This window comes from Octopus bimaculoides, chromosome 12 (assembly GCF_046866305.1).
Source record: "Octopus bimaculoides isolate indiv1 chromosome 12, ASM4686630v1, whole genome shotgun sequence".
Classification (NCBI taxonomy): Eukaryota; Metazoa; Mollusca; class Cephalopoda; order Octopoda; family Octopodidae; genus Octopus; species Octopus bimaculoides.
In genome coordinates, this window is record NC_142939.1 from 46027627 (window position 1) to 46050854 (window position 23228).

General features: G+C 32.7%; 1 protein-coding gene across 1 annotated transcript; it reads left to right on the forward strand.

Moving 5' to 3' along the window:
• Positions 1 to 9376: 9376 nt before the first annotated feature.
• On the forward strand, positions 9377 to 21016 carry LOC106870942 (chymotrypsinogen A). Its single transcript, XM_014917185.3, has 6 exons — positions 9377 to 9537; positions 12136 to 12325; positions 13195 to 13319; positions 14459 to 14590; positions 18949 to 19091; positions 20739 to 21016. The coding sequence occupies exons 1-6, from the start codon at positions 9477 to 9479 to the stop codon at positions 20898 to 20900; spliced, it is 813 nt and encodes a 270-aa protein (XP_014772671.1). The 5' UTR covers positions 9377 to 9476; the 3' UTR covers positions 20901 to 21016.
• Positions 21017 to 23228: the final 2212 nt, after the last annotated feature.

Genomic DNA, 23228 nt, shown 5'->3' on the forward strand with positions numbered 1-23228 from the left:
TTATTTCTTCTGAGTATTTCTTCTGCCCTGAATATCTATTTCCGTGTATGATGTTTTTACTGGTTAAAATAGTTAATTAAGGCAGGTAATTATGTGTTCTGGCTTCATTATTGTTTACTGATTTTTTTTTTCTTTAGACTATAATGGACTGCAGAATATTACAGATCTTATTATTTTGTTTTTTGTTGAATAAATGGATTTTCGTTCTATTAATCTACAAACCAATTAGTCTTCGTTAATTGTGGTTCAACCAGTTTATCGCATGTTATCGATGATGATCTGAAAATTTCGCTAAAACCTTGAAAAAACACATAAAACCAAATGTTTGTTTGCATGTACGTTTGTAGATATGCACACATGTATACGTATGTATAAGCTCACGCTGTTGTGTGTATATGTCATATTTTCTCATCCAAGTAAACCAGCGTTGTAAATTAATGTTCTATACTTTCCTCTTCATTATACATACACGCATATATGATATAAATCTATACATAGTTATATACATATGTATGTAGGTAAGCATATAATATATGCAAGTATTTATATATGTAAATACATACATGTATCTACATATATATGCATATATCATCATCATTATTATCACAGTCATCATCATTATTATTTATTCAGTGAGAGAGCAGTGCATACCATCAAAGTGACACCAGAGGTATAATATGCGAAGCCCGGTATACCAATCATGATTACCCGTATGATAAGAGTATACCATGCACGTGCATCAAAACCACATGTGCGCGACATGGTGGTCTCATATCAAGATAAACAGCGCATGACCGTATGTTTCAGGAAAAAACGACAGTCGAGTATAGCGCATTAATTTGAAATTAAAGTGACAAGGGAATACGAAATTGTATCTGCTTTGAAATGCAATGCACTCACAGTTAAGTGCTTGTGTATCACAGCTTTAAAAATGAAGTACCATTATGAGTGGATTGCATCTTATAGTCGAAACAGCTATAAGCTAATGAAGTTCATGATAATTTCTTATTCTCTTGTAATTTTAATTTCTTATATATATATATATATATATATATATATATGAATAATTAATTCCTATGCGCGTTTTACGATATCAGCTACTTGGAACACAGTATTGGATGTTCCAAGAACATTTGGATGCCTTAAGATAAGGGATCTCATATCAGCGATGTCAGATCTCTGTAACGCGCAATTAAGTGTTCCAACGATGATCCATTGCAGTTAAGCAACCGAATGCACTTGGAACCGCCAATGTTGAGTTCCAAATAACTGGAATGGTAAAACGTACGTAAGAATTAATAATCTACATCTATCTTTATTTTAATTTTCCACAGCATATGTCATGCATATCGTAACACGTTAGACTGCTAAGTACAGTGATCTAACCAGTAAAGTGGAAGTTGATTGGATAATGATCTCTATATCATACAGTAATATTCGTAGATCTTACTGTATGCACACAATATATATATATATATATATATATATATATATATATTGTTATTATTATTATTGAGTGAGAGACCAGTGCTATGTATGTATGTATGTATGTATGTATGTATGTATCTATGTATTTATGTATCTATGTATATTAAAGAAACAAAAAAAGGGAGAACTGTACGTATGTTTACGGAACCACACAGATGCAAATCAAAATATAATAATGAAGAACGTAAATACAGTTGCGTTGACAAATGATTGGTAAAGAATAAGTCTTTTTTGGTTCAATCACTGCAACAAAATTGCTTTACGTATCCAACATGTTTTCCAAGTTGATTTATATAACCCATTTTGCGTCTTTTCCATTATAACCTATAGACATCGTCATGATTGTCATACGTAGTATATAATTTGAAAGATATAAACGATGTGTCATAGACAACGGCGACAATAATCTAATTAAAGGGATACCTTTATTTCACTGGGATGAATGCAGTGAAGTAATAATTGGAATAAATTGATTTTGGAAAAATTCAAAGTAAGGCGACAGAAGCGAAAGGGCATTGAAAACATTCGCTCCTGATCGTTAACTAATTTTCAGAAATAATACACCTCAGCATTTACAAGAAAATATATATATACACACATTAAGATATAGACCTAGAGATACATTAATATTTGCGTGAGTATATATGTGCATGAGTATATATGCATATATATACACATATACATAGATATAAACGCACATAGACATTTGCAAATACACACTAATATATTATATGTATATATAATATATATTATATATATTATATATATAAACCAACACATATGTGTTCATATTGTGTGTGTATATATGTGTGTATATTAAATATGTATATGTTGAAGCATTCATATATATATATATATATATATATATATATATATATATATATATATATATATATATATATATATATATATATGCATTGCATATATAAATGAATATATTCAAAATACAATGCATGTATCTATATTCCAATCTGTTATTCTAAACAGGTATAAAGAGATATGAGCTTTCAGTTAATAAATGCTGTTTTGTTTAGTGTATGTGCATATGTTTACGTGTGTATGTGTATGCGACTCTGTGTGTGTAATTGTTTGTACATGTGGCTCTTGTTCTCTTGTGTGTCTGTATCTGTTTGGAGTTGTGTGTGTATGTTTATATATATATATATATATATATATATATATATATATATATATATATATATATGTTTCAAGTAGTGTCAGCGAGTTAATGTTACATTGCTAGTTATTTTGATTTGACGGCGACGCTGCTCATATTAAAGAGCATTTACCTGAAAACAACGAGTTTACTACTTAATGAAGCAATTGGTGAGTATCATATAAATATAACCAAGTAAATAATAACAGTAATCCACTAGCTACCATCACCACCATCGAGATCGACATATTTCATATCACGTTGATAACATCGCACTTCCACGTATTGCGTATCCTTTTATTGATCTTTATCCATATACTGAATTAAAAGATATTTACCTACACATTCTTATACGTTGTTTACAATAGAAATATCGATGCTTAGATAACGGTTTGTTTACAGCTTGGGTTGAAATTAGATATTTTTCAATATCAAATGAGATTTCATTTATTTAATATTGTAATATTTGTGTAAAGATTTCGGAAATAAAGTTCGTAAACTTTGAAAAGAAATTCAATAAGAGACAAGAATAAAATATCATGGAATAATAATAGGCATATACATATGTATATATCTGTGTGTGTATGCAAATATACGCATATGTATGTATGTGTGTGTGTGTGTGTGTGTGTGTGTATAACGCGTATATGCATGTATGATTATGCATATGCTCACACAAAACAAATTCACAGCAATTACTGAAGACAAAATTTTTCTCTTATGGTAAAATGGTGTGAAAACACCCTATCTCTTCAGTATCAACATCCATCAGGATTTCAAAGCACGATGTTTCTAGCTCCTTGGCTTCTATCGATCGGAAGTACCTAAGAGAGGCAATTCTGAACAGATCTTATAAAGTGAGAGCTTTATGTAAAATAGATTTAACAGCTTTGCTTATGACAAAACACTGCTTGGCGCTAATATTTCGGTAATTTCCACGATCTGGCCATCTACCAGTGCAAGTTAGTCAGCGTTGTTAAGTGTATTTTACTTAAAGCTAGCGCTTCATAAGATTTGTTCAGGGCTGCTTCTTTTAGGTACTTCTCATTGATAAAAGCCAACGAACTAGAAACATCGATGTCTGGGAATTCTGATGGATGGCGACTGGGACGAGAACAGACCCACAGTGAAGCTCGATCACTATACTAGACTAGTTTCGCCTGAAAATTACAAGCTCATCACTGGTGACTACTCCATCGCTTGATGGTTTGATTACGTCCTAACTATCAGTATATATATTTACCATATAAATTTATGGCTGATTTAGCAAAATGCGAATGTGAAAATTATGAAATAACGAATACAGATGTATATATGAATGTTAAAGCGCATAAATTTCTTTTGTGCTGACAATATTCAGTGTTTTGTAGTAACCTGTACTACATGGTATATGTATGTATTTTAACCAAGACTATATGTATAAACAGACATACTAGTCGTCTCCTTATATTCAGTAATTTTTTCTGGACAAGATCAGAAGGAACGATGGGATAAATTTAAACTTAGTGCTGGCATGTCTGCCGTAACCGAATACATTCTTTACAAATACATTTCATTCCTGCCTGTAAAATGTGTGCCTCTATGTGTGTGTGTGTGTGTATGTGTGTGTGTGTGTGTGTGTGTGTGTGTTTTTGTGTGTTTGTGTGTGTGTGTTTGTGTGTGTGTGCCTGTGTGTGTGTGTGTGTGTGTGTGTTTGTGTGTGTGTGGTTGCCTGTGTGTGTGTGTGTGCCTGTGTGTATTCACTTGGACAATATTTATATAAAAACATCATCTAGTTTGCTCGCAGTAATGTATAAATGATATTATCTGTCCCCTGAAGAAGCCTTACGTATAAATCCTTCTATGCTGTTTTACTTAACTCCTAAACCAAAGAAACGTTATGAAAAACATAATAATATCCTTGTTGATATCGCAAAAGAAAAATGCATGGTTGTTAATGCAAAGCTTGTTATGCAGCTGCTCGACAGTCGCTTAGTTCCGATGCCATATAATATAACTACTAACATGGTCACTCAGAACCAATACATATGCGATTTGATTTTACAGGTTTCGGTCTTTTCTTATACAACTAGATAGCTCACACATACACATGTAGTCTTTTTATCTATTACTTGTTTCAGTTATTTGACTGCGGTCATGTTAGGGCACCACTTTAAATAGTTTTAGTAGATCAAATCGATCCCAGGACAATTTTAAAGGCTTGTACTTAATTTATCGTTTTCTTTTGGCGAACCTCTAAGTTATACGGACGAAAACACACCAACAGCGCAGCGGTTGTCAAGCAGTGCGTAGGCAGGGGACACAGAGAAAACGACACACACAGAGATATATACATATACATATATATACATACATATATGTGTGTGTGTGTGTGTGTGTGTGTGTGTGTGTGTGTGTGTGTCAGAAGAGCTTTTCTTTTTTTGTGCCTTATTATTTAACACACGCACCGGTTCGTTAATTTCAAAACTGGGCGAAAGAAACCCAATTATTGGGCTTCTTTCACACCGTTTTAAAATTCGACCTAGCATTTAAACTGCTTAAGTCCGATGGAATGGCTGCCGCCTGAAAACTGTACATGGGTTCCATGTGCGTGAAACTTTTAGTAGTGTGGACCATAAATGTGAGGTGGTCATATAAAACTATGTACATATATATATATATATATATATATATATATATATATATATATATATATATATATAAGGTGATTAAAATCAAAATAAGCCATAAGGATATCCAGGGGTAATGCAGTACGATCGTTTCACGCAACTCTAGTTGATCCTGTTTGGAAGTGGGCTGAGGGAGTCCACAGAAATCGTAGTAGGTAAGTGAGTATAGTCATAAAAACTATCAAGATTTATTTGAAGGAAAGTGCAATTGAGTTTAGCCTCAAATGGTAAATAATAAGAAAAGCACAGCCTTATAGAAATGGTAGAAATAGGTGTGAGCTGTGCTCTATGGAAACATATGAAATTTTTTAAAGCATAAAGGTAAAGGCAACCTGATTTATAATCGATCAGACCTTAGGGTATCATATGTACATATTGTCACTCGTACCTTTAAATATTTTAGAAAGTAGCACTTTATTGATCTTGTGATTTAAAACCTATAAGAAACCTCTAAGCTTAAAATTAGTATATAGTTAGCATGTTCCACAACATCAATATTCCTTTAGTTAATACAGGGTATCAGTCTTTATAGATAAGCTAAATAAGTAAATAAACAAATAAGTAAACATATATATATATATATATATATATATATATATATATATATATATATATATATATATATGTGTGTGTGTATGTGTGTGTGTGTGTGTGTGTGTGTGTGTGTGTGTGTGTGTGTGTGTGTATATATATATATATACATACACATATATATAATATATATTGATTAATCGCTGACCAAACACCATTTAATTTTTTTTCTCCGTGTTTTTCTCCTTGTTTTCTCCGTATTCTTTCTCCTTGTTTTCTCCGTATTCTTTCTCCTTGTTTTCTCCGTATTCTTTCTGTTGAAGAGCGTAGCTCGAAACGTTAAAGACTTTCTGTATTCCCGAGCGTCAAACTAATACATCCTTTTGTTGTTTACTCCACCTGTCCTCGTCTGTTGTCTTTTTTTCGTACATTCTCCCATATATATATATATATATATATATATATATATATATATATATATATATATATATATATATATATATATATATATATATATATATATATATATAATGTTATTACATATTGTATTTTGTTTGTTGAGTAAAATGACAGAAACATGTCTGTGAAGCACATCTCTAAAGGAGAATTTTGTTATGTTGCAGTGTTTAGCAGGGGATTATAAACTTCAATAACATTTCTTGAGTATTACAAGGATGTTTTTTTTTAATTCCGTCTCCGTCGTTGTATCTGTCCTTGTTATTGCAGATGCTCTTCTACTCCATCCCACACTTACTACTACTACTACTACTACTACTACTACTACTACTACTACTACTACTACTACTACTACTACTACTACTACTGCGACTACTTTTTTAATTCTGTCTTCGTTGGGCAGTTTATTATTTTTTTCTAAGATATAAGAACATATACAGAAAACTTGAGATGATATCGTGTTTTCGGATCTGTTAAAATCGCTGAATACTTAAAATATTGAGATAACTGATGTCTATATAGTATAACTTACAGTGAATTGGTAAATATATTTCATAAATAAAGCGTCGTTGCTCTGTGAATGCATATCAAATCTACGTTTTACATTCATTGATACTTTATTTTATCGATACCTTGAAGATAGAAGGTAATGTTGGTGTAGTCAGGAACTGAATTTACATAAACAGCCGTAACCGCAAGATATTTTGTTGGCTTTTCTATTGAGCTTTCGATCCACCAAACTTGATATCAATATTAATAATTATAATCAAAACATTTGGCGTAACTGCATTACTGAATGTTGGTAGAGAAAACTAAATAATTTTCTTTGGTATAATAAAGATATCTGTTGAGTTGGAGTAGTACATGGTTTTACTGAAATATGTGCAAAAGTTTTAACTTATAATAACGTAAATATTAAAGATAGTGGAATGCAAAGTGTTACAATTATCCGATAAGAATATTATAAAAACATGGAGACTAGATAAAACAAAGTTAGATAAGATGGAAGAAACACTGAGAAAGGAACACACCAGAAGGTTAAAATTAGTGTTTAAATCTCAAAATAAATGGTAACGTAAGATTATAGTTATTGGTACATTCTAGCTACTATCTTTCTTTGCGTGTTTTAGACAAATTGTAAAATGGATTTAAAAAGAGAAAATCAATTTAGTTTAAAATGTTCATATAAGAAATATTATATAACATACGTGGTGTTTTTAGGAAACATCTATAACTTATATGTTACATGTTTCAGTCTTTGAACATCGGCCATGATGGGATACAACTCTAAAGGGTTTAGGCCGATACTAATTCTATCGGATACTGTTTATTGTATCGCTGAGTTACAGGGACTTTAGTAAACTTGCGTCGGTTGTCAAGTGGTGGTCAGGAACAAATACAAATGCACACACACACGAAAGATGTTCACTTTACGCGAATTGTGAGAAAGATCACAAAAGTACAGCTCCCACAGTTACTGCAGAACTTAATGACCACCTCGAGAACCACGTTTCCACAAACTCTGTTGGCCAGGAGTTGCACAAATCCAGATTTCAGGGAGGGATGCAATCAGAAAACCACTACTTCAAAAACAAAACGTTGCAAAGCGTTTAGAATGGAGTAAATACCTACAGAATTGGTCCCTAGAGTAGTGGAAGAATGTTATTTTCTCGGACGAGTCATCGTTTACCACATTTCCGACCCCCGACTGAGTATACGTGTGGAGACAGCCAAAAGAAGCATTTGACCCAAACTGCTTTCTTCCAACTGTTAAACATGGAGGAGGACCTGTTAATTTAGTGTGGATGGGTAATATCAAATACTTCAATCACAGCATATATTGAAATTAAACACGAAAAAGATTGAAATATTATCATCACTTACATGGAAATATATATATGTTGTTGCACTTGGGGATCTGTTTCAACACACGATTTCACATCAAAAATCTTGCAAAACAAATATATATATATATATATATATATATATATATATATATATATATATATATATATATATATATATATATATATATAGTATTAGATAGATAGATAGATAGATAGATACATAGATACAGATGGATTTGTTCTTTATACGGATTGTGTACTATATTCCATCCGAGTCATGGAGGGGAATTCAATATGTACGCTTCTCTTCCTACAAATAGTAGCAAAATTCCTTGAAATTTCACCTTCCTGTCATAAAACGATGGACTCAGTAGCCTATGTTAAGTTTAGATATACAGAAAATCAGAATAGTCAAGGCTAGGATAGCTCTGGTCCTATGTGTAATCTAGCAGGTTGCACCTGGGACTAAAGGTCATTTGCACAATATATTGTTACATTCCAAAGTATGATATAAGACGCTGAAAGCACCGCAATGTGGGTTTGAACGTGGAACTACGTGTTTGAGAAGTGATCTTCTTAACGACCTAAGATTAAAAGTGAAGAGAAGCAACTACGAGTTAGGAATAATTCAAGCAACGTACATCACAATTAATACAATAAAATACCAAAAATAAATGGAAGTGAAGTAGTAATAATTATTAATTTTCAATCAGCGTTGTTTAAATCAATAATAATGATTTGAAGCTTCAATAATAACTGTAATATGTTGATAACATATTTAATTTATTTGTGAAACGATAGTATAATATTTCAGTAACATTGCAAACTGTCGAGAATATATTCGAATTTTTTGTTGTCTTTTTAATGAAACATTGCTATAAAAGCGAAACGTCTAATCAATTTATAGATTTATATAATCTCTGAGATAGCATTTTTTTTGTTGTTACTTTTGTTACTTTCAACAGATAAATTTAGAATTTTCGCATTGAAATCAATTTAAGGATTGTCATACTTTGTATATCTGAAAATTATTGATAAATTTGAAAATCAATAACAGCACTAATATGATTTAAGCTTATTCGTGGGTGGGTGGAGTGGAAACATTTTTCTTTTTTTAACACCTGTTTTACTATTTCATTTTGTTCTGTACTTTAATAATTGTCACCTGTTAATTGTGAGAATGTTAAGAAAGTAGTGACCAGTTTCAATGCATTATTACTTGAAACGGATGACATTTGTTATTTTTGTCTGCTCGTGTAAAATAATCGCTGACATACGTAACAAAAAATCTTTATAAATTCTGGTTTCTCCTCTAAGACCTATCATTCAATGAAGATGAATTCACTTGTAAACATTATCCTACTCCTGACAGTAGCAGTGACTGTTGCACGTAAGTTTACAGAATTTATTTATATTTTTACGATAGATGAGAGAAACGTTTTAGCATATTTAACGAAGTCTGGTAGAAACTTCTAAATGCTAGTCACGGCAAAAAGATCTAAACACCTAACAACTTTATTGCATGGAGCTTAGTGTTTCGAATCATTAGAACATCTCATAGAATATGTTATTTTGAAAGTTGCTAAAATATATTTGGAATCATAAAAATCAGACAGCAAATTTTATTTTCTACCGAATTTCTAATGTTTGTCAAGTTTCTATCTTGTAACCTTGTTTTAGCATCATTGTAAATTCCTTGGCAGAATCGGAGAGAGAGACTTGAACGGCATCAACGAAACGAAATTTGGGTAAACATTATAATTCGTCGGTAGGTGGTTACTTATCAAAGACTTTTGCTGAGTGAAATTAATGAGACAAATATCGTCTGATATTTATAGCTACACCATCTTAGTTGAAGTCGGCAGCGTAACCATTGAAGAACTCGTAACTACTAGTGTTGACACTCCTTGCAATGGGGAATTGTCGTACTTCACGTACCTAGTTAACGCTTACTGATTTCACAAAAAAACAAGAACAGTGTAGCTGTCTGATAATTATAATAAACTAAAATCTTCGTTGGCTACCTATTATTTCACAAGTAGATTTGGAGCAAATTTAAACTTATTCGTGGATGGGTGGGGGGAAACACATTTTCTTTTTTAACGATTCTTTTGTTATTTGACTTTGCTCTGTACTTTAAAAATTGTCACCTTAGAGCAAGTTAGTCATTAAATATTTAATGCAGGGAGCTTCAAGAAATCTAACTGGAAATGATTAAGCAGTATAGGCATGACAATATCGGACATTGGCTAATATTAGTTTGAAATATGTCCACAATTGTCTTCAGTACATGAATCAGTTTTCTTAGACTGCTTCAGTAAGATGGAAACTTTACTGTAATTGTCGAAGTACGGCGGGAGAATCACTAAGTCAATGTATATTGTTGTACAATGGTTCACGTAGAAAACTAGGTGAAGATCCCCTTCGGTCATGAATGACCATGGCATTACACCTAGAAAGTTCCCCTCCATAACACAAGGCCGGGTGAGGTTGTTTATGAAAGACCAGCAGTCGCCTATACATACCAGCCTCCGCTCTCCACGCCAGCGATGTTATCCAAGCGAATAGCAAAGCCCGATTTAGCAGCAGTGACGTTGCAACTCATTCCTACAGCAGAGTAAACTGGAGCAACATGACATAAAGTGTGTTGCTCAAGAACACAACTGACACCCCTGTCCGGTAATCGAACTTACTACCACATGATTGTGAACCCGAGACTCTAAGCACTGAGCCATGCACGTAGAAAACTAGAAATATTCAGAAAATAATTACACAGAGATAATCGTTATCTGCGTATATATATAATAGATAAGTCAATTAAGATATGTTTAATGAAGGTAACATTAACACAATCTAACCAGTAAATATTATGTATCGAGGAAAAAATATTAACCATAAACTAAGATAATCCACATTATTTAGGCAAATAAGATAAACGACTACGAACATGTTTTGGCCTCATTAACCCTGTTCAGCAAACCATGGACTTCAATGTGTTTAGCTTTAATTTGGTAAGATCTTTTCAGTTCGAGTGACGTAAACATAAACTTTCTGTATCCGAAAACCCCAATAGCTAGCAAGCATATTTTCTTCTGGAAACATTTACAAAAGAAATACACATTTCCGTCAGAGAACAATATTTTTTATGTCTATTTTGTTTTTTGATTATTTAAGTACACACAAAAGCTATGTATTTCTATTTTCGTATATTACTTATTCTTACTGCATTAACGTGTTAAAACGTTTCGTATTTTCTTTGATCTGATCACAATTTTACTGTATTGTTAGTCACTAATCAAACAAGAAGAAAAAAAAATTCAACATTATGAAATCTTATTAAGATCGCGATTGTAATTGAGAGAAAGGGAGAGAAGTAAAAAGAAAGAGGGTGGTCGAGAGAGTAAGATTTGTCTGTGATAGTGTTTATATCTGAAAAAGATATTGTTCTGCTATAGCGTGATGGCATTTGTAATTGAGAGAACTGTTGTGAATTTTTTGATATAGTTAGCAGTTACCAACTGAGATTGCGTTATATGATAACGTTTATAATAGAGAGACAGAGAGAAAGAGGGAGGGAGAGAAATTATTTTTAGATCATTATATCGTCTTTAATTGAGACACATTTCTTTCAAGAACTTGCATTAAGCAGGTTTAATTTGTAGTTAAATTGTTTATTCTGCTAACTATTAAAGAATCCCTTCTTTCGATTTTCTGTGATGTAATTGGATTAAGAATTAAGGGTGCGGAATTGGGTTACAATATAGTGAAAAAAGACGTTAACACAGTGGAATTAAGCTTTAAGATAATTGGATTACGGGATAGCAAATTAGATTTAGGGAACAATTTATGTACCATGTCCCGTCAGATGAATATTGGGAACAGTAAGATTGGAAAGATTGAAGTTTAATGCAATGTTATTTCTGTATAATATCGCTGAATCTATCTTAAGAAAATACATAAGGTGATGAGATATTACTTTACATTTCAGTTTGTGGCAACATCGATGGATCAATTGCACGTGTAAAACGACACCTTCATCATATTATTGATGGATCATATGCCACCAACTGTGAATTTCCTTGGATGGTGGCCCTGATAATTAAAACTGCAAAAGGATATTTTCTATGCGGGGGATCAATTATAGACAGCAAGCATATTCTCACAGCTGCCCATTGTGTGTAAGTAAATATTCTATTGTAAATGTTATTCACGTTGTTAAAACGGCTTCGATATGGCTTTAGAAATAACCAAGTTTATACCTGGAGCTTTTTATACATAAATCTCTTAAAACTTCATTCACGGAGTATCTGTTTTGCAGATTAGCATCGTAGCTAAGGAAGAGCTTACCTTCAGATTACATATATAACGACAAACAAATTGTCATTATTTCAACGGGAGCTCGCTTTAGTATTCGCTGCGATATATTCATTGAAAATACTACGTTGTGAAATAAATGCTAATGTGGTTCCAAGCTTGATATTTCATAATCTTAAAATCAACTTTATAGTTTAACAATTGGATTCAATTAATGAAATACAAGTCTTGTTTTCCTGAGATATGTTGAATATTCTCCTGGATGTTACATAAAATATGTGGAGTCGGTTCTCCCAACAACAGTGTCGTAAACGCTAAAACAAACCAAAAACTAAACTATACACGACATTGTTACATTATATATGTCTCCACGTTTAGACAGATATAACAAGTATACACACATAAACAATAGCAACAACAGAAGCAACAGCAGCAACATCAGCAAGGTGCCACGCAGTGGGACTGAACCCAGAACCATGTGGTTGGTAAGCAAGCTATTTACCACACAACCACTCCTGCGCCTAAGATAACTATGTATAATCTATTACTGCAGCAATCACCACAGGTGTTAACTGGCTCCTAAGCGTCACCCATCTTAACCCACATTACCTTTATAGTCTGATGTAAATGTAATATTACAGAATATTTCAGTTATTGTTTAAATAAGGGTGGTAATAGTTACAGTAGCTTTTCTTGTTCCAGTATCAGAAATATATATTTCTTCTTTATTCAGTGTTGGTGCCGAACATGTGAAAGTTTCTGCTGGTGGAAATAACATAAACAACATGAAAGAAACTATGATTGTCACCAAAGACAATATACACGCCAATAAAAAGTACACGGGGCCACCTAAATTTCGTATGTTTCCATACTCTTATATTTCTTTCTCGTGCTGTTTTTTTTTTCGTTTTCTTTTTGTTATTAAAACTATGTTTTATAGTCATCCGACGGAAGATATTGCTTTGCTGAGTCAAAGCACTAGACAACACAATATAATGTGTTTTTGAACTGAATACATTTGGGCATGTTTACTTCAACATATTTCTAACTATTAAGCCCTGCATATATAGTGTATGCAATGGAAAGCCATATGTGCTTCAGTAAGACTCTGCACTATCACACATGACTAATAACACAGGAATGGATGGCTGAAAATTTCATGATCATATAACCCCTAATATTTAGCCTCCTAATTCCCCAGATCTCAAGCCAACAGACTGTTACATGTTGAGACTTGTTGAGAGAGGTCAATGAACATGCCCTTAACACCAAAGATTCTATAGTCAGAGAAAGCTGCCATAGTCAGAGTAATGTACAAAATGAACCGGGATCACTTGTAGATGATTTAGATCTCATATAGAAGCAGTTGTTGAAGCTGAAGGTGGCTTTATTGAATAACATTATAGAAAAGAAGGTTTATTTTTATCCTCATAGCATTTTTTCATAAATAAAATTTGTTATTATATATCTGTTTTTATTTTATTAAACATAAATCTGCCCTCAAATATCTTACGCACCCTGTACATAATGATCATTACTCAACTCTGTAGATTTTGCTTTATTTCATGCTTCAGCCTTAATATACATATGTATAGACACACACACACACACTCATACACACATATATGTATGAATATGTATGCATATTATGTATATGTATATGTGTGTATGTATGGCTATGTATGTATGTGCATATGTATGTATTTATACAAGAAAATCATGTATTTTTTATCTTTTATCTTTTGTTTTCATTTCTTCGAATAGCGCCGCTTTGAAGGGTTTAGTTAAACAAATCCCTAAACTTACTTTTAAGACCACCTTCGTAAATGTATAACATTTAGAAGTGAAATGTCAGAACGGAAAGTGTTAAGGAACTTCTGTCCAAATTTAGTTATAATAGCTGAGTTAATTTTGGGTTGAAATACAAAACAGATATTTCTAAGATTCGCATTGGTTGAAGATACTGCAGAAATAGATCGAATTACTTTAAATTTCAGAGAATGATGTAACAGTACTGACTTTGCCAAAAGCAATAACATTCAATTCATGTCGGCAACCGATACCAATGGCGCAGTACGGTGACAGCTTTACGCAGGAATGTGTTATTGCTGGTTGGGGTCAAACAGGAGGTAAGTAATTTATGATTTGTTATTATTTCGTATTCATACTTCAGTTTCCATTCTAAGTAATGTTGCACGTGCGATATCGAGAGAATGATAAATTTAGTCCATGTTAAACAAAACTGTTGAATAAAATCCGACAGAGATGTTATTTACATTCTCTACTGGCTAATAATTTAGTGAAACTCTAACACTTCATACCATCCATTTTAATAGTGCATAGGACACGAGGTTTCAATTTTTAATCATTAAAATAATATGCAGAAATAACAAACACAGGAAAGCTGAATGTTACAAATGTGCCATACAGAAATACTTATAAAGGAGTAAATGTTAGAGTTACTGAAATGAACAAAACGTTCACAGCTTATATTGATGACTCATACATATAGATGTGCTATTTCTTTACTACCCACAAGGGGCTACACACAGAGGGGACAAACAAGGACAGACAAACGGATTAAGTCGATTATATCGACCCCAGTGCGTAACTGGTACTTATTTAATCGACCCCGAAAGGATGAAAGGCAAAGTCGACTTTGGTGGAATTCGAACTCAGAACGTAGCGGCAGACGAAATACCGCTAAGCATTTCGCCCGGCGTGCTAACGTTTCTGCCAGCTCGCCGCCTTTATCCATACATATAGATGTGTGTGCGCGTATGGTTGTACTATATGTACACACGTGCAAATGGATCTGCGTCATATGTGCACTACTTTCATGTTAATCTGCGGAGTTTGTGTAGTTTTGTACAATTGAGTCTCTACAAAGTCCTACATGTAACCTTTTGAAAGGGACGTAAACTTCTAATAACAGCGGAATCTGATTTACAGTAGATCTAATGTCTGCAGCTGTAATGTCTTTACATTCAGTCATGGTTGTATGTGGTAGACCTGTTTGTGTGAATAGCACGTTTATTTAGAGTAAACAGAAGTAGATAGATACAAGTAGAAAAGTTTGAAGAAATGACTGCTTATGAAACTACAGGTGTCTGAGTTGTCAGTAAAAGATGGTCAGCTATAGTTATGGCTGATCCTATATGAATTTGCCCATTACTCTCGTAATTGGAGATATGATCACTGAACTAGTCATATGTATGCTTTGTATTGGGGCGATCTCCTTTGGCTCTAAAAGCTGTATCTGAATCTATGATTTCATAGCTCATCTGGCGCCCTGGTTATTGAGTTTTCTTCCATTATCTCTTTAGGCTATCCCTCTACAACGACTACCACTAATTCCCGTTTTTGCATGTGTAAAACATTGTCTTTTTAATTTTTAATTGGGTACACTACCAAAATATAAACACTATCTTTTGAAACTTCTATGAATTGGTAAAATATATTTTGCTGCCAAATTACAAACCAAACCTGAATATTTATAGCTAGATTAATCCCCGAGCCTTTGTACATATACTCCAACTGCAGCCTAGCTTACATTTTGAGGCAGCTAACACTGCAGCTCCAACGTTACATAGCGTGTTGCAATCTCAATATTCATCCGAAACTAATACAGCGAAATAGGGCGGCAGTGCTATGCTGTCATTTAATTGATAAGAGTAGACTCTCAAGGAACTAATCGAGGAGAAACGTTTTCCTTTTCAATCAAAGGCTTTTAAGGAAATCACAAATTATTATACATAACATGTATAATGTTTCTGCGTAATATTTCTCACGGTTCTCCGCTTCACAGGCAATAGATCCGACCTTATTTCTCAAACAACCAGCAGTATAAGTACAAAGAATACTCTAGCAATGAGCCGTGATTTATTTAATAATGGTATTCCACGTTGACGTATCTACCTATAATTTCAATATTGTTCAGTTCACTCGTCTATCATTATACAACTTGCTTGTTATATTACCATGAAATATTAACATTATAGTAGCTATTTGTTTCGAAATCTAATCAAAGTCAGGATTAGTTAGCTTATAAATACCTGACCACTAGGGAAATTCAAGAAACATAGGAAGCTTACTGATTTCTATTGATTTTCCAAGTTGAAGAAATTAGGGGAGAAGTTAAGTATTAGCGAAATATAAAGAACCAATAATATAAGTTTTAATATATCAACTAATAGAATTTTCAAACGATTTGTCCACAATGCATCAAGCGCCCTTGATCTTTCATTTATATCATATTTTCGTTTGTTCCTAATGCTGTAATGTTTATACCACCATAAGATTGGATAGTGCCATCATAGAGTTGAACCATAACGCATCAAGGTTTCATCATACCAACGAATGGCTGTTTTATTCCAGCATATGACAGCATCATACTATCTTACCGGCTTATGATTCGATCGTATCATATTAAGGCTTCACTACAACTCACTTCAGATCGTTTCCATATCTTACTATATAACACTTTATTATATTTCCTTTAGGCTGTAACAAAACTATATCTTCCGTTCAGTTCTGTCGTTAAAATTGCATATAATCCTCACGATTTTAGAAGCTAATGAAAAGATTTTGAAAAAATGGAGTAGACAGGTCAAGGCTAGAGATGGATAAGAACACGAGGAAGAGAAAGTCACTGAAGAGGTCAAAGAACGTGTGATAAAGAACTCGTATTAAAGCTAAAGTGAAGATGAAATAAATACTGCGTGTGTTTATTTGCAAAAAGAAAAATTAAAAGACAACGATCATTCCCAAATGTAACAATATCTGTTTCAACGCGCAATTTCACATCAAGTATCTTGCAAAACAAATACATAAATGTAATAGGAAAAAAGTTTGTTTATGAATCACGTACCTCCAAAATAAAGAGTAAGATATACAGCTGTGTCTACAATACACACACACGCACACATACACACACACACACACACATACATACATGTGTGTCTGTGTATATATATATATATATATATATATATATATATATATATATATATATATATATATATATATATATATATATACATATATATATATATATATATATATATACATATATATATATATATATATATATATACATATATATATATATATATATATATACATATATATATATATATATATATATATACATATATATATATATATATATATATATACATATATATATATATACATATATATATATATATATATATATATATATATATATATATATATATATATATATATATATATATATATATATATATATATATATATATATATATATATATATATATATATATATATACATATATATATATATATATATATATATATATATATATATATATAGATATATATATATATATATATATATATATCGGATCTTAACCGATTTTGTATTCATTGAGTTAGCATGTAAATTCTTAAGTATTGCACAGACAGGTGTTCCTTTCTCCAGCAGAACCAGTACAACGGCGGCTAGACTTTTAAGCTAAACAATCTATCTTTTCCTCACAAAACTTGGTTCGACTCGAGGTTTTTCCCAGGGAGTCCTGCGTGATTGAGAGGCGAGTAAATATGTGTAATACATTTTATCATATTTGTGCCCCTAGCTTAGTCACGCCCCTTATCGAGCGAAAGCTCGTAGTCTAGGATGTGGTACATTTTGTACCTTCTATTTTGTCTGCTCTACATATCTGTATAAAAGGAATTATAGAATAATTCTCACTGATATGTTTCCCTTATTGCATCGACTCTCAGATTAAGAGCTAGATCTTCAAAGTTTGCTCTCAAATTATTTTGTTAATTTTCTCAATGATGACAGGATCATGGTTTAATTAGTGGGTACGATATAGGTCTCACGATCACGAGCTCGTGGTTTCAGTTCTTAGAGCCGGCGGTGCGTTGTGTTCTTAAACAAAACATTTCATCTCACGTTGCTCTACGATCACTTCAACAGCTGACTGATGTCGATTTGATGGAGGGAGTATGTTAATGTACAGCACATAGATTTAATCATTAGAAACAATTTATTTATCCATGCTATTCGGAAAAAGCTGAACACTTGTACGTCGTCTTCAAAGAAATGTCTACTGCATCACATGCTACACCTCCGTGTTGCTGGGATTCGTGCGGCGTTGTGTGTTCTTTTTTTGTTGTTGGAAGAAGGCAAACGCTCCTCAGTATTGTATTGTGTCAGTTTGTTTTGTTATGGGGTCTGTTTGCAGTCTTTTGGTGTTTGTGCTGTGGGTTGTGCTTGTAATGCAAGTTGCGTTCTTCTGTTGGGTATCCGGGTTGTTAATGATTGTTTATTTTCTATTGGACATTTGCTGTAGAGTGTGTGCCTAGTGTTTGTGGATTCTTTTGTTTGAGATGTTTCATTGAATTGGTAATGTCTTGTGCAAGATGTGGGATGTGCTACAGAATATTATTGTCATCAATGCATTATTATATATGTTTTCTCTATTATTTTGCTATTTAGCCGATGCCTCTACAGCTAAGTTTTTGGAAACTGTGAAAGTAAATCTCTACCTATCGCAAGAATGTAAATCATATTACCCGTATGTCACAGATCAGCAAATTTGTGCTGGGTCCGGAGTTAAAGGTGGCGCTGAAGCTTGTCATGTGAATATCCATCCTTTATCTTACCCTTTTGTAAAAATTATATTTTAATCATGTGGGCATGATATTTTGTTTGTGAACAGAGAATATGATTACTGAAACAATTCAGTCTTATGTGTATTCAGGGGACCCAAACATAACATTTTTTTCTTTGGTATATCGCAGATTGGAAAAATGAAAAATGTCCTACAAATATGCCATCAGGTAAATTTTTGTGACGTGTCCAGTTGATAGACTTTAAGTGGGCATTTCAACATGGTGAAGACCTGTCCAGTATTTCGGTGCTGCCTCACTTGCCTAAACGAGCTATAAACGATTATTTGAGGCGATTTCACACCACCTTAGTCAGGACTATTGTTCCTTCATCTCCTCTGATCTGGAGTAGTAGATACTGTTAAGGTTAGAGGAATGGGTTAAATAGCACGTAACCACATGATCCTGGATAAACTGAAATCAGAAGATGCAGCATGGTGGTTGTGAACTGCCTCGGCAGGTGAACTTATTGAATCAAAACCGATTATCACTATCCGCAGTGAGGCTGAACAGACAGCGAACTGTCAAAGGCTAGGATCAACCAGTTTAGTGAGTGAACTAATGCTATCTTCTGTAGTCGTCACGTGCACAGATAAAACATATCAGTTATCAAACGGCATGTATGACTAAAACTCAGGCTAGGCAGTCATGTTTCCCTTATCGCATTGTTCCAAAGGTAAATATCTTGGCTTCACATTGATTGCATTATCAAACACATATATATGAAGGTTGCAGCTAATCTTAGGTAGAAGATATTAGTTATTTGCATTAAATAATCAAACTTAATACTCTATGAAATCAAAGAGTAGAGTTTATCATATAAATGTGTAAATATTCTTTTATATACATAATGGGTAAGACGTTTATGGAATAGAAATGTAGAGTTAGGATATTTTACTTGGCTTCCCATTTTGAACTAAAAACATAATTATAATATAAATACATTCTTGTTTGGAAGGGAAATCATGCACAGATTCTGCAGCATGCCAACATATGCACACTGCAGCTGACGAGCGTTGCACACACACACTCGCACACACATACACGCACAAATGCATACATACATACATACATATATATATATATATATATATATATATATATATATATATATATATATATATATATATATATATATACTGTATATTGTTATATTCCATATAATTATAGTGTTATAGTCCATGGAGTGATGTTGATATACGATGATTTACATTATTAATCTCATGCAAATTTCAAGTCAAAAGTTGATCGGTGAAATCAAGTAATACACTGAAAACTTACCTTTGAGCTTTACAACACGTGTTTTTTTTAAGTGATTAGTGTAACATTAATACTTTTTAAACTCAATTGGTGACATAAAGAGAGTTTGCTCTAACACTTAAATGAGGCTATATAACTGAAATCATTGAACTATTTATCAAATAGTTAAAATTCCTATAATTTGGGTGTCTTCTTTTCTTTGCGGAATGTTTTCAGGTGACATAGTTTTGAAAACAATTTTCAATATTTGCTGTTATTAATTTTTTTAAATCGTTACTATTAATTATCCTGTATTCATATTTTTACCGAAAAGAACGCACTTTTTTATTTTTAATCAATAATATATTAATCCTACAGGGAGATTCTGGTGGCCCTTTGATGTGTCGTCGATCATCTGATGGAAAATTAACTGTAGTTGGTACAACGTCGTATGGTGCAGCTAAATGCCAAAGTGGAATGGCTGTGTATGAGAATGTAGCATATTTCCGGAAATGGATTCAGGAAATGCGCGAAATATAGAGAGAACTTATATCGTCAACACGTTATTAATTCTTCAAGATATTACAAAACAGATATCATATTAATATGAACCAACGCTATGGCATGAGATATTAATAAAAGTATTATTTCATGAAGTGTATTAGTCGTCTTTTTTATTGTCAATGCTTGCAATATGCTTGTTAATTATATATTTACAGGCGATACTAGGTCTTCTTCCCAGTTTGTCTTTCAATTTATAACGCCACTCTCTGAACATAAAACAGCAAACGTATAGACTTCTCTAGTGCTTCTATGATCTAGTAATCAAGTTTAGATTGTGAGTTCTAATAAAACGGATATATACTTGGTGATGTAACCTTTCTTATGAAAAGCATTAAATTCACTTCTCAATATGTACTACTGAAGTAATAAGTTTGAATTCATGAACATTTCTTGATATCATCCACTGCATTTTAGCCAAAGTTAGAGCCTGAGATTGATCTAATCACTGAGGATTTCACTGTGATTAATTAAAATATTTATGTCGATCATATCACTTACATCATATTCTGATTTATTAATTACTCAGCAATATTTCACGCAGAAAGTATGGCGAACTGGCAAACTCGTTAAAACGCCGGGCAAAATGCAAAGAGGTATTTCGCCCGTCTTTACATACTAAGTTCATAATCTGCCGAGGTTGACTTTGTATTTCATACTTTCAGGGTTGATACAATAAGCACCAGTTGAGTGCTGATTCAATGTAAGCGATTAGGTTCCACCTACGAAATTGCTGGACTTATGTCAAAATTTGAAACCAATATTTCACACAGAAAACCACCAATTAAGGATTTCTAGCTTTGCTATAAAGTAATATCTGGACAACAATGTATTTAGGTTTTGCTTTGCTTTCAAAAGAAATGTAATACATATATATATATATATATATATATATATTCTAAGAGCAAAGCAAAACAAGTTATGTAGATTTTCTACAAAGTCTTTTAAATTAGAGACATGTTATTTCGGGTATAGCCAGGTCCTATATATTTCCTTGGATCACTAGTCCTATAAAATGCATTATAAAGTATATATATATATTATCTAAATTAACTAATTAAATATTGATTAACCATCCTCTCGCACCGTCTCCGATGAAGGGATATAATAAATATCTTGGAAACAGCTGTAAGACATTCTATTTATAAATGTTCTAAAATATACACATCCTTGGGTTTTTTTTATCTCATTACAAAAAGTAAATCCTTATAGGCACACACTGATATATGACCTACGTTGGACTCCTTATTCGCATAACCACCGAACCTGGAGCTTAAAACTATTGCCTATCTATAGCAATTACTCTGCATTACCTGAAACCTCTGGGTCTAATTGACACCACTACCGTCCATAGCCTACACATACATACATATATATATATATATATATATATATATATATATTTATGTGTGTGTGTGTGTGAGAGAGAGAGAGAGAGAGAGAGAGAGAGAGAGAGAGAGAGGCAGACAGACAGACAGGGACTTGAATACAAAGCTTCAGTATAGACAAGAAATAATACATTACTCAATACCAAATGTAGACTGTCAAAATATATTAAAATGCTCAGATTTGATAAGTTTGAATTTCACATCCACGAGAGCCAAACGGGTTCTGTTGAAATGAAACTGGAAACCATTTAAAGGAGTATTCCGAAAATAAAATAACGAAGGAAGCATTTGAATGATTTCCTTGGGAAAGATTAAATAAATAAATATTTGAGCTTGTGTAATTGATTACGTGTTTATAAAATAAATAAATTAAACAATTCAATTATATTAACTGAAGATATCTTATTGAATTTACGTCATTCGCGCTCAAAAGCTGTATTAAAAATAGAAATAAAGAAAATGTGATAAAATGCCTTGTGAGAAGAAAAAGCGAAGGCGACAAAATGACATAAGTGACAGAAAATATCATTGATTCGTAGAATGCGTTACACGTTTACTTTTCGTTCACAAAACAATGAAAAGTGAGCATCATGAGAATAGTGAAGGAAAATTGAAAAGAAAGATGAAATTGGAATTAAAGACTCTCAGAAATCTTTTCATAGAAACTTTCTCAAGTAAACTTACATTTCGAACATTACAGAGCAAAGTTTGCGATTTATGCAAATACAGAGAATGTCATTTCTTGACTGCAAGTTGTTCTCATTTTGGGGAAACTTCTCTGTAACTGTGTCCATATATGTGTCTCTGTCAGCATTGATACACACATACATACCTACATACATGCAAGCAAGCGCGCACACACACAGTCACACACACACACGCACATTTAACCGAGGGATTTTACCTAATGACTCATGTG

What these genes read in the sequence shown, in the direction of transcription:
- LOC106870942 (XM_014917185.3), top strand. Translation starts at nt 9,477, where the DNA reads ATGAAGATGAATTCACTTGTAAACATTATCCTACTCCTGACAGTAGCA. An exon ending in AGTAGCAGTGACTGTTGCAC is followed by an intron (nt 9,538 to 12,135) that starts GTAAGTTTACAG and finishes TTTACATTTCAG; the next exon opens with TTTGTGGCAACATCGATGGA. An exon ending in CTCACAGCTGCCCATTGTGT is followed by an intron (nt 12,326 to 13,194) that starts GTAAGTAAATAT and finishes TTCTTTATTCAG; the next exon opens with TGTTGGTGCCGAACATGTGA.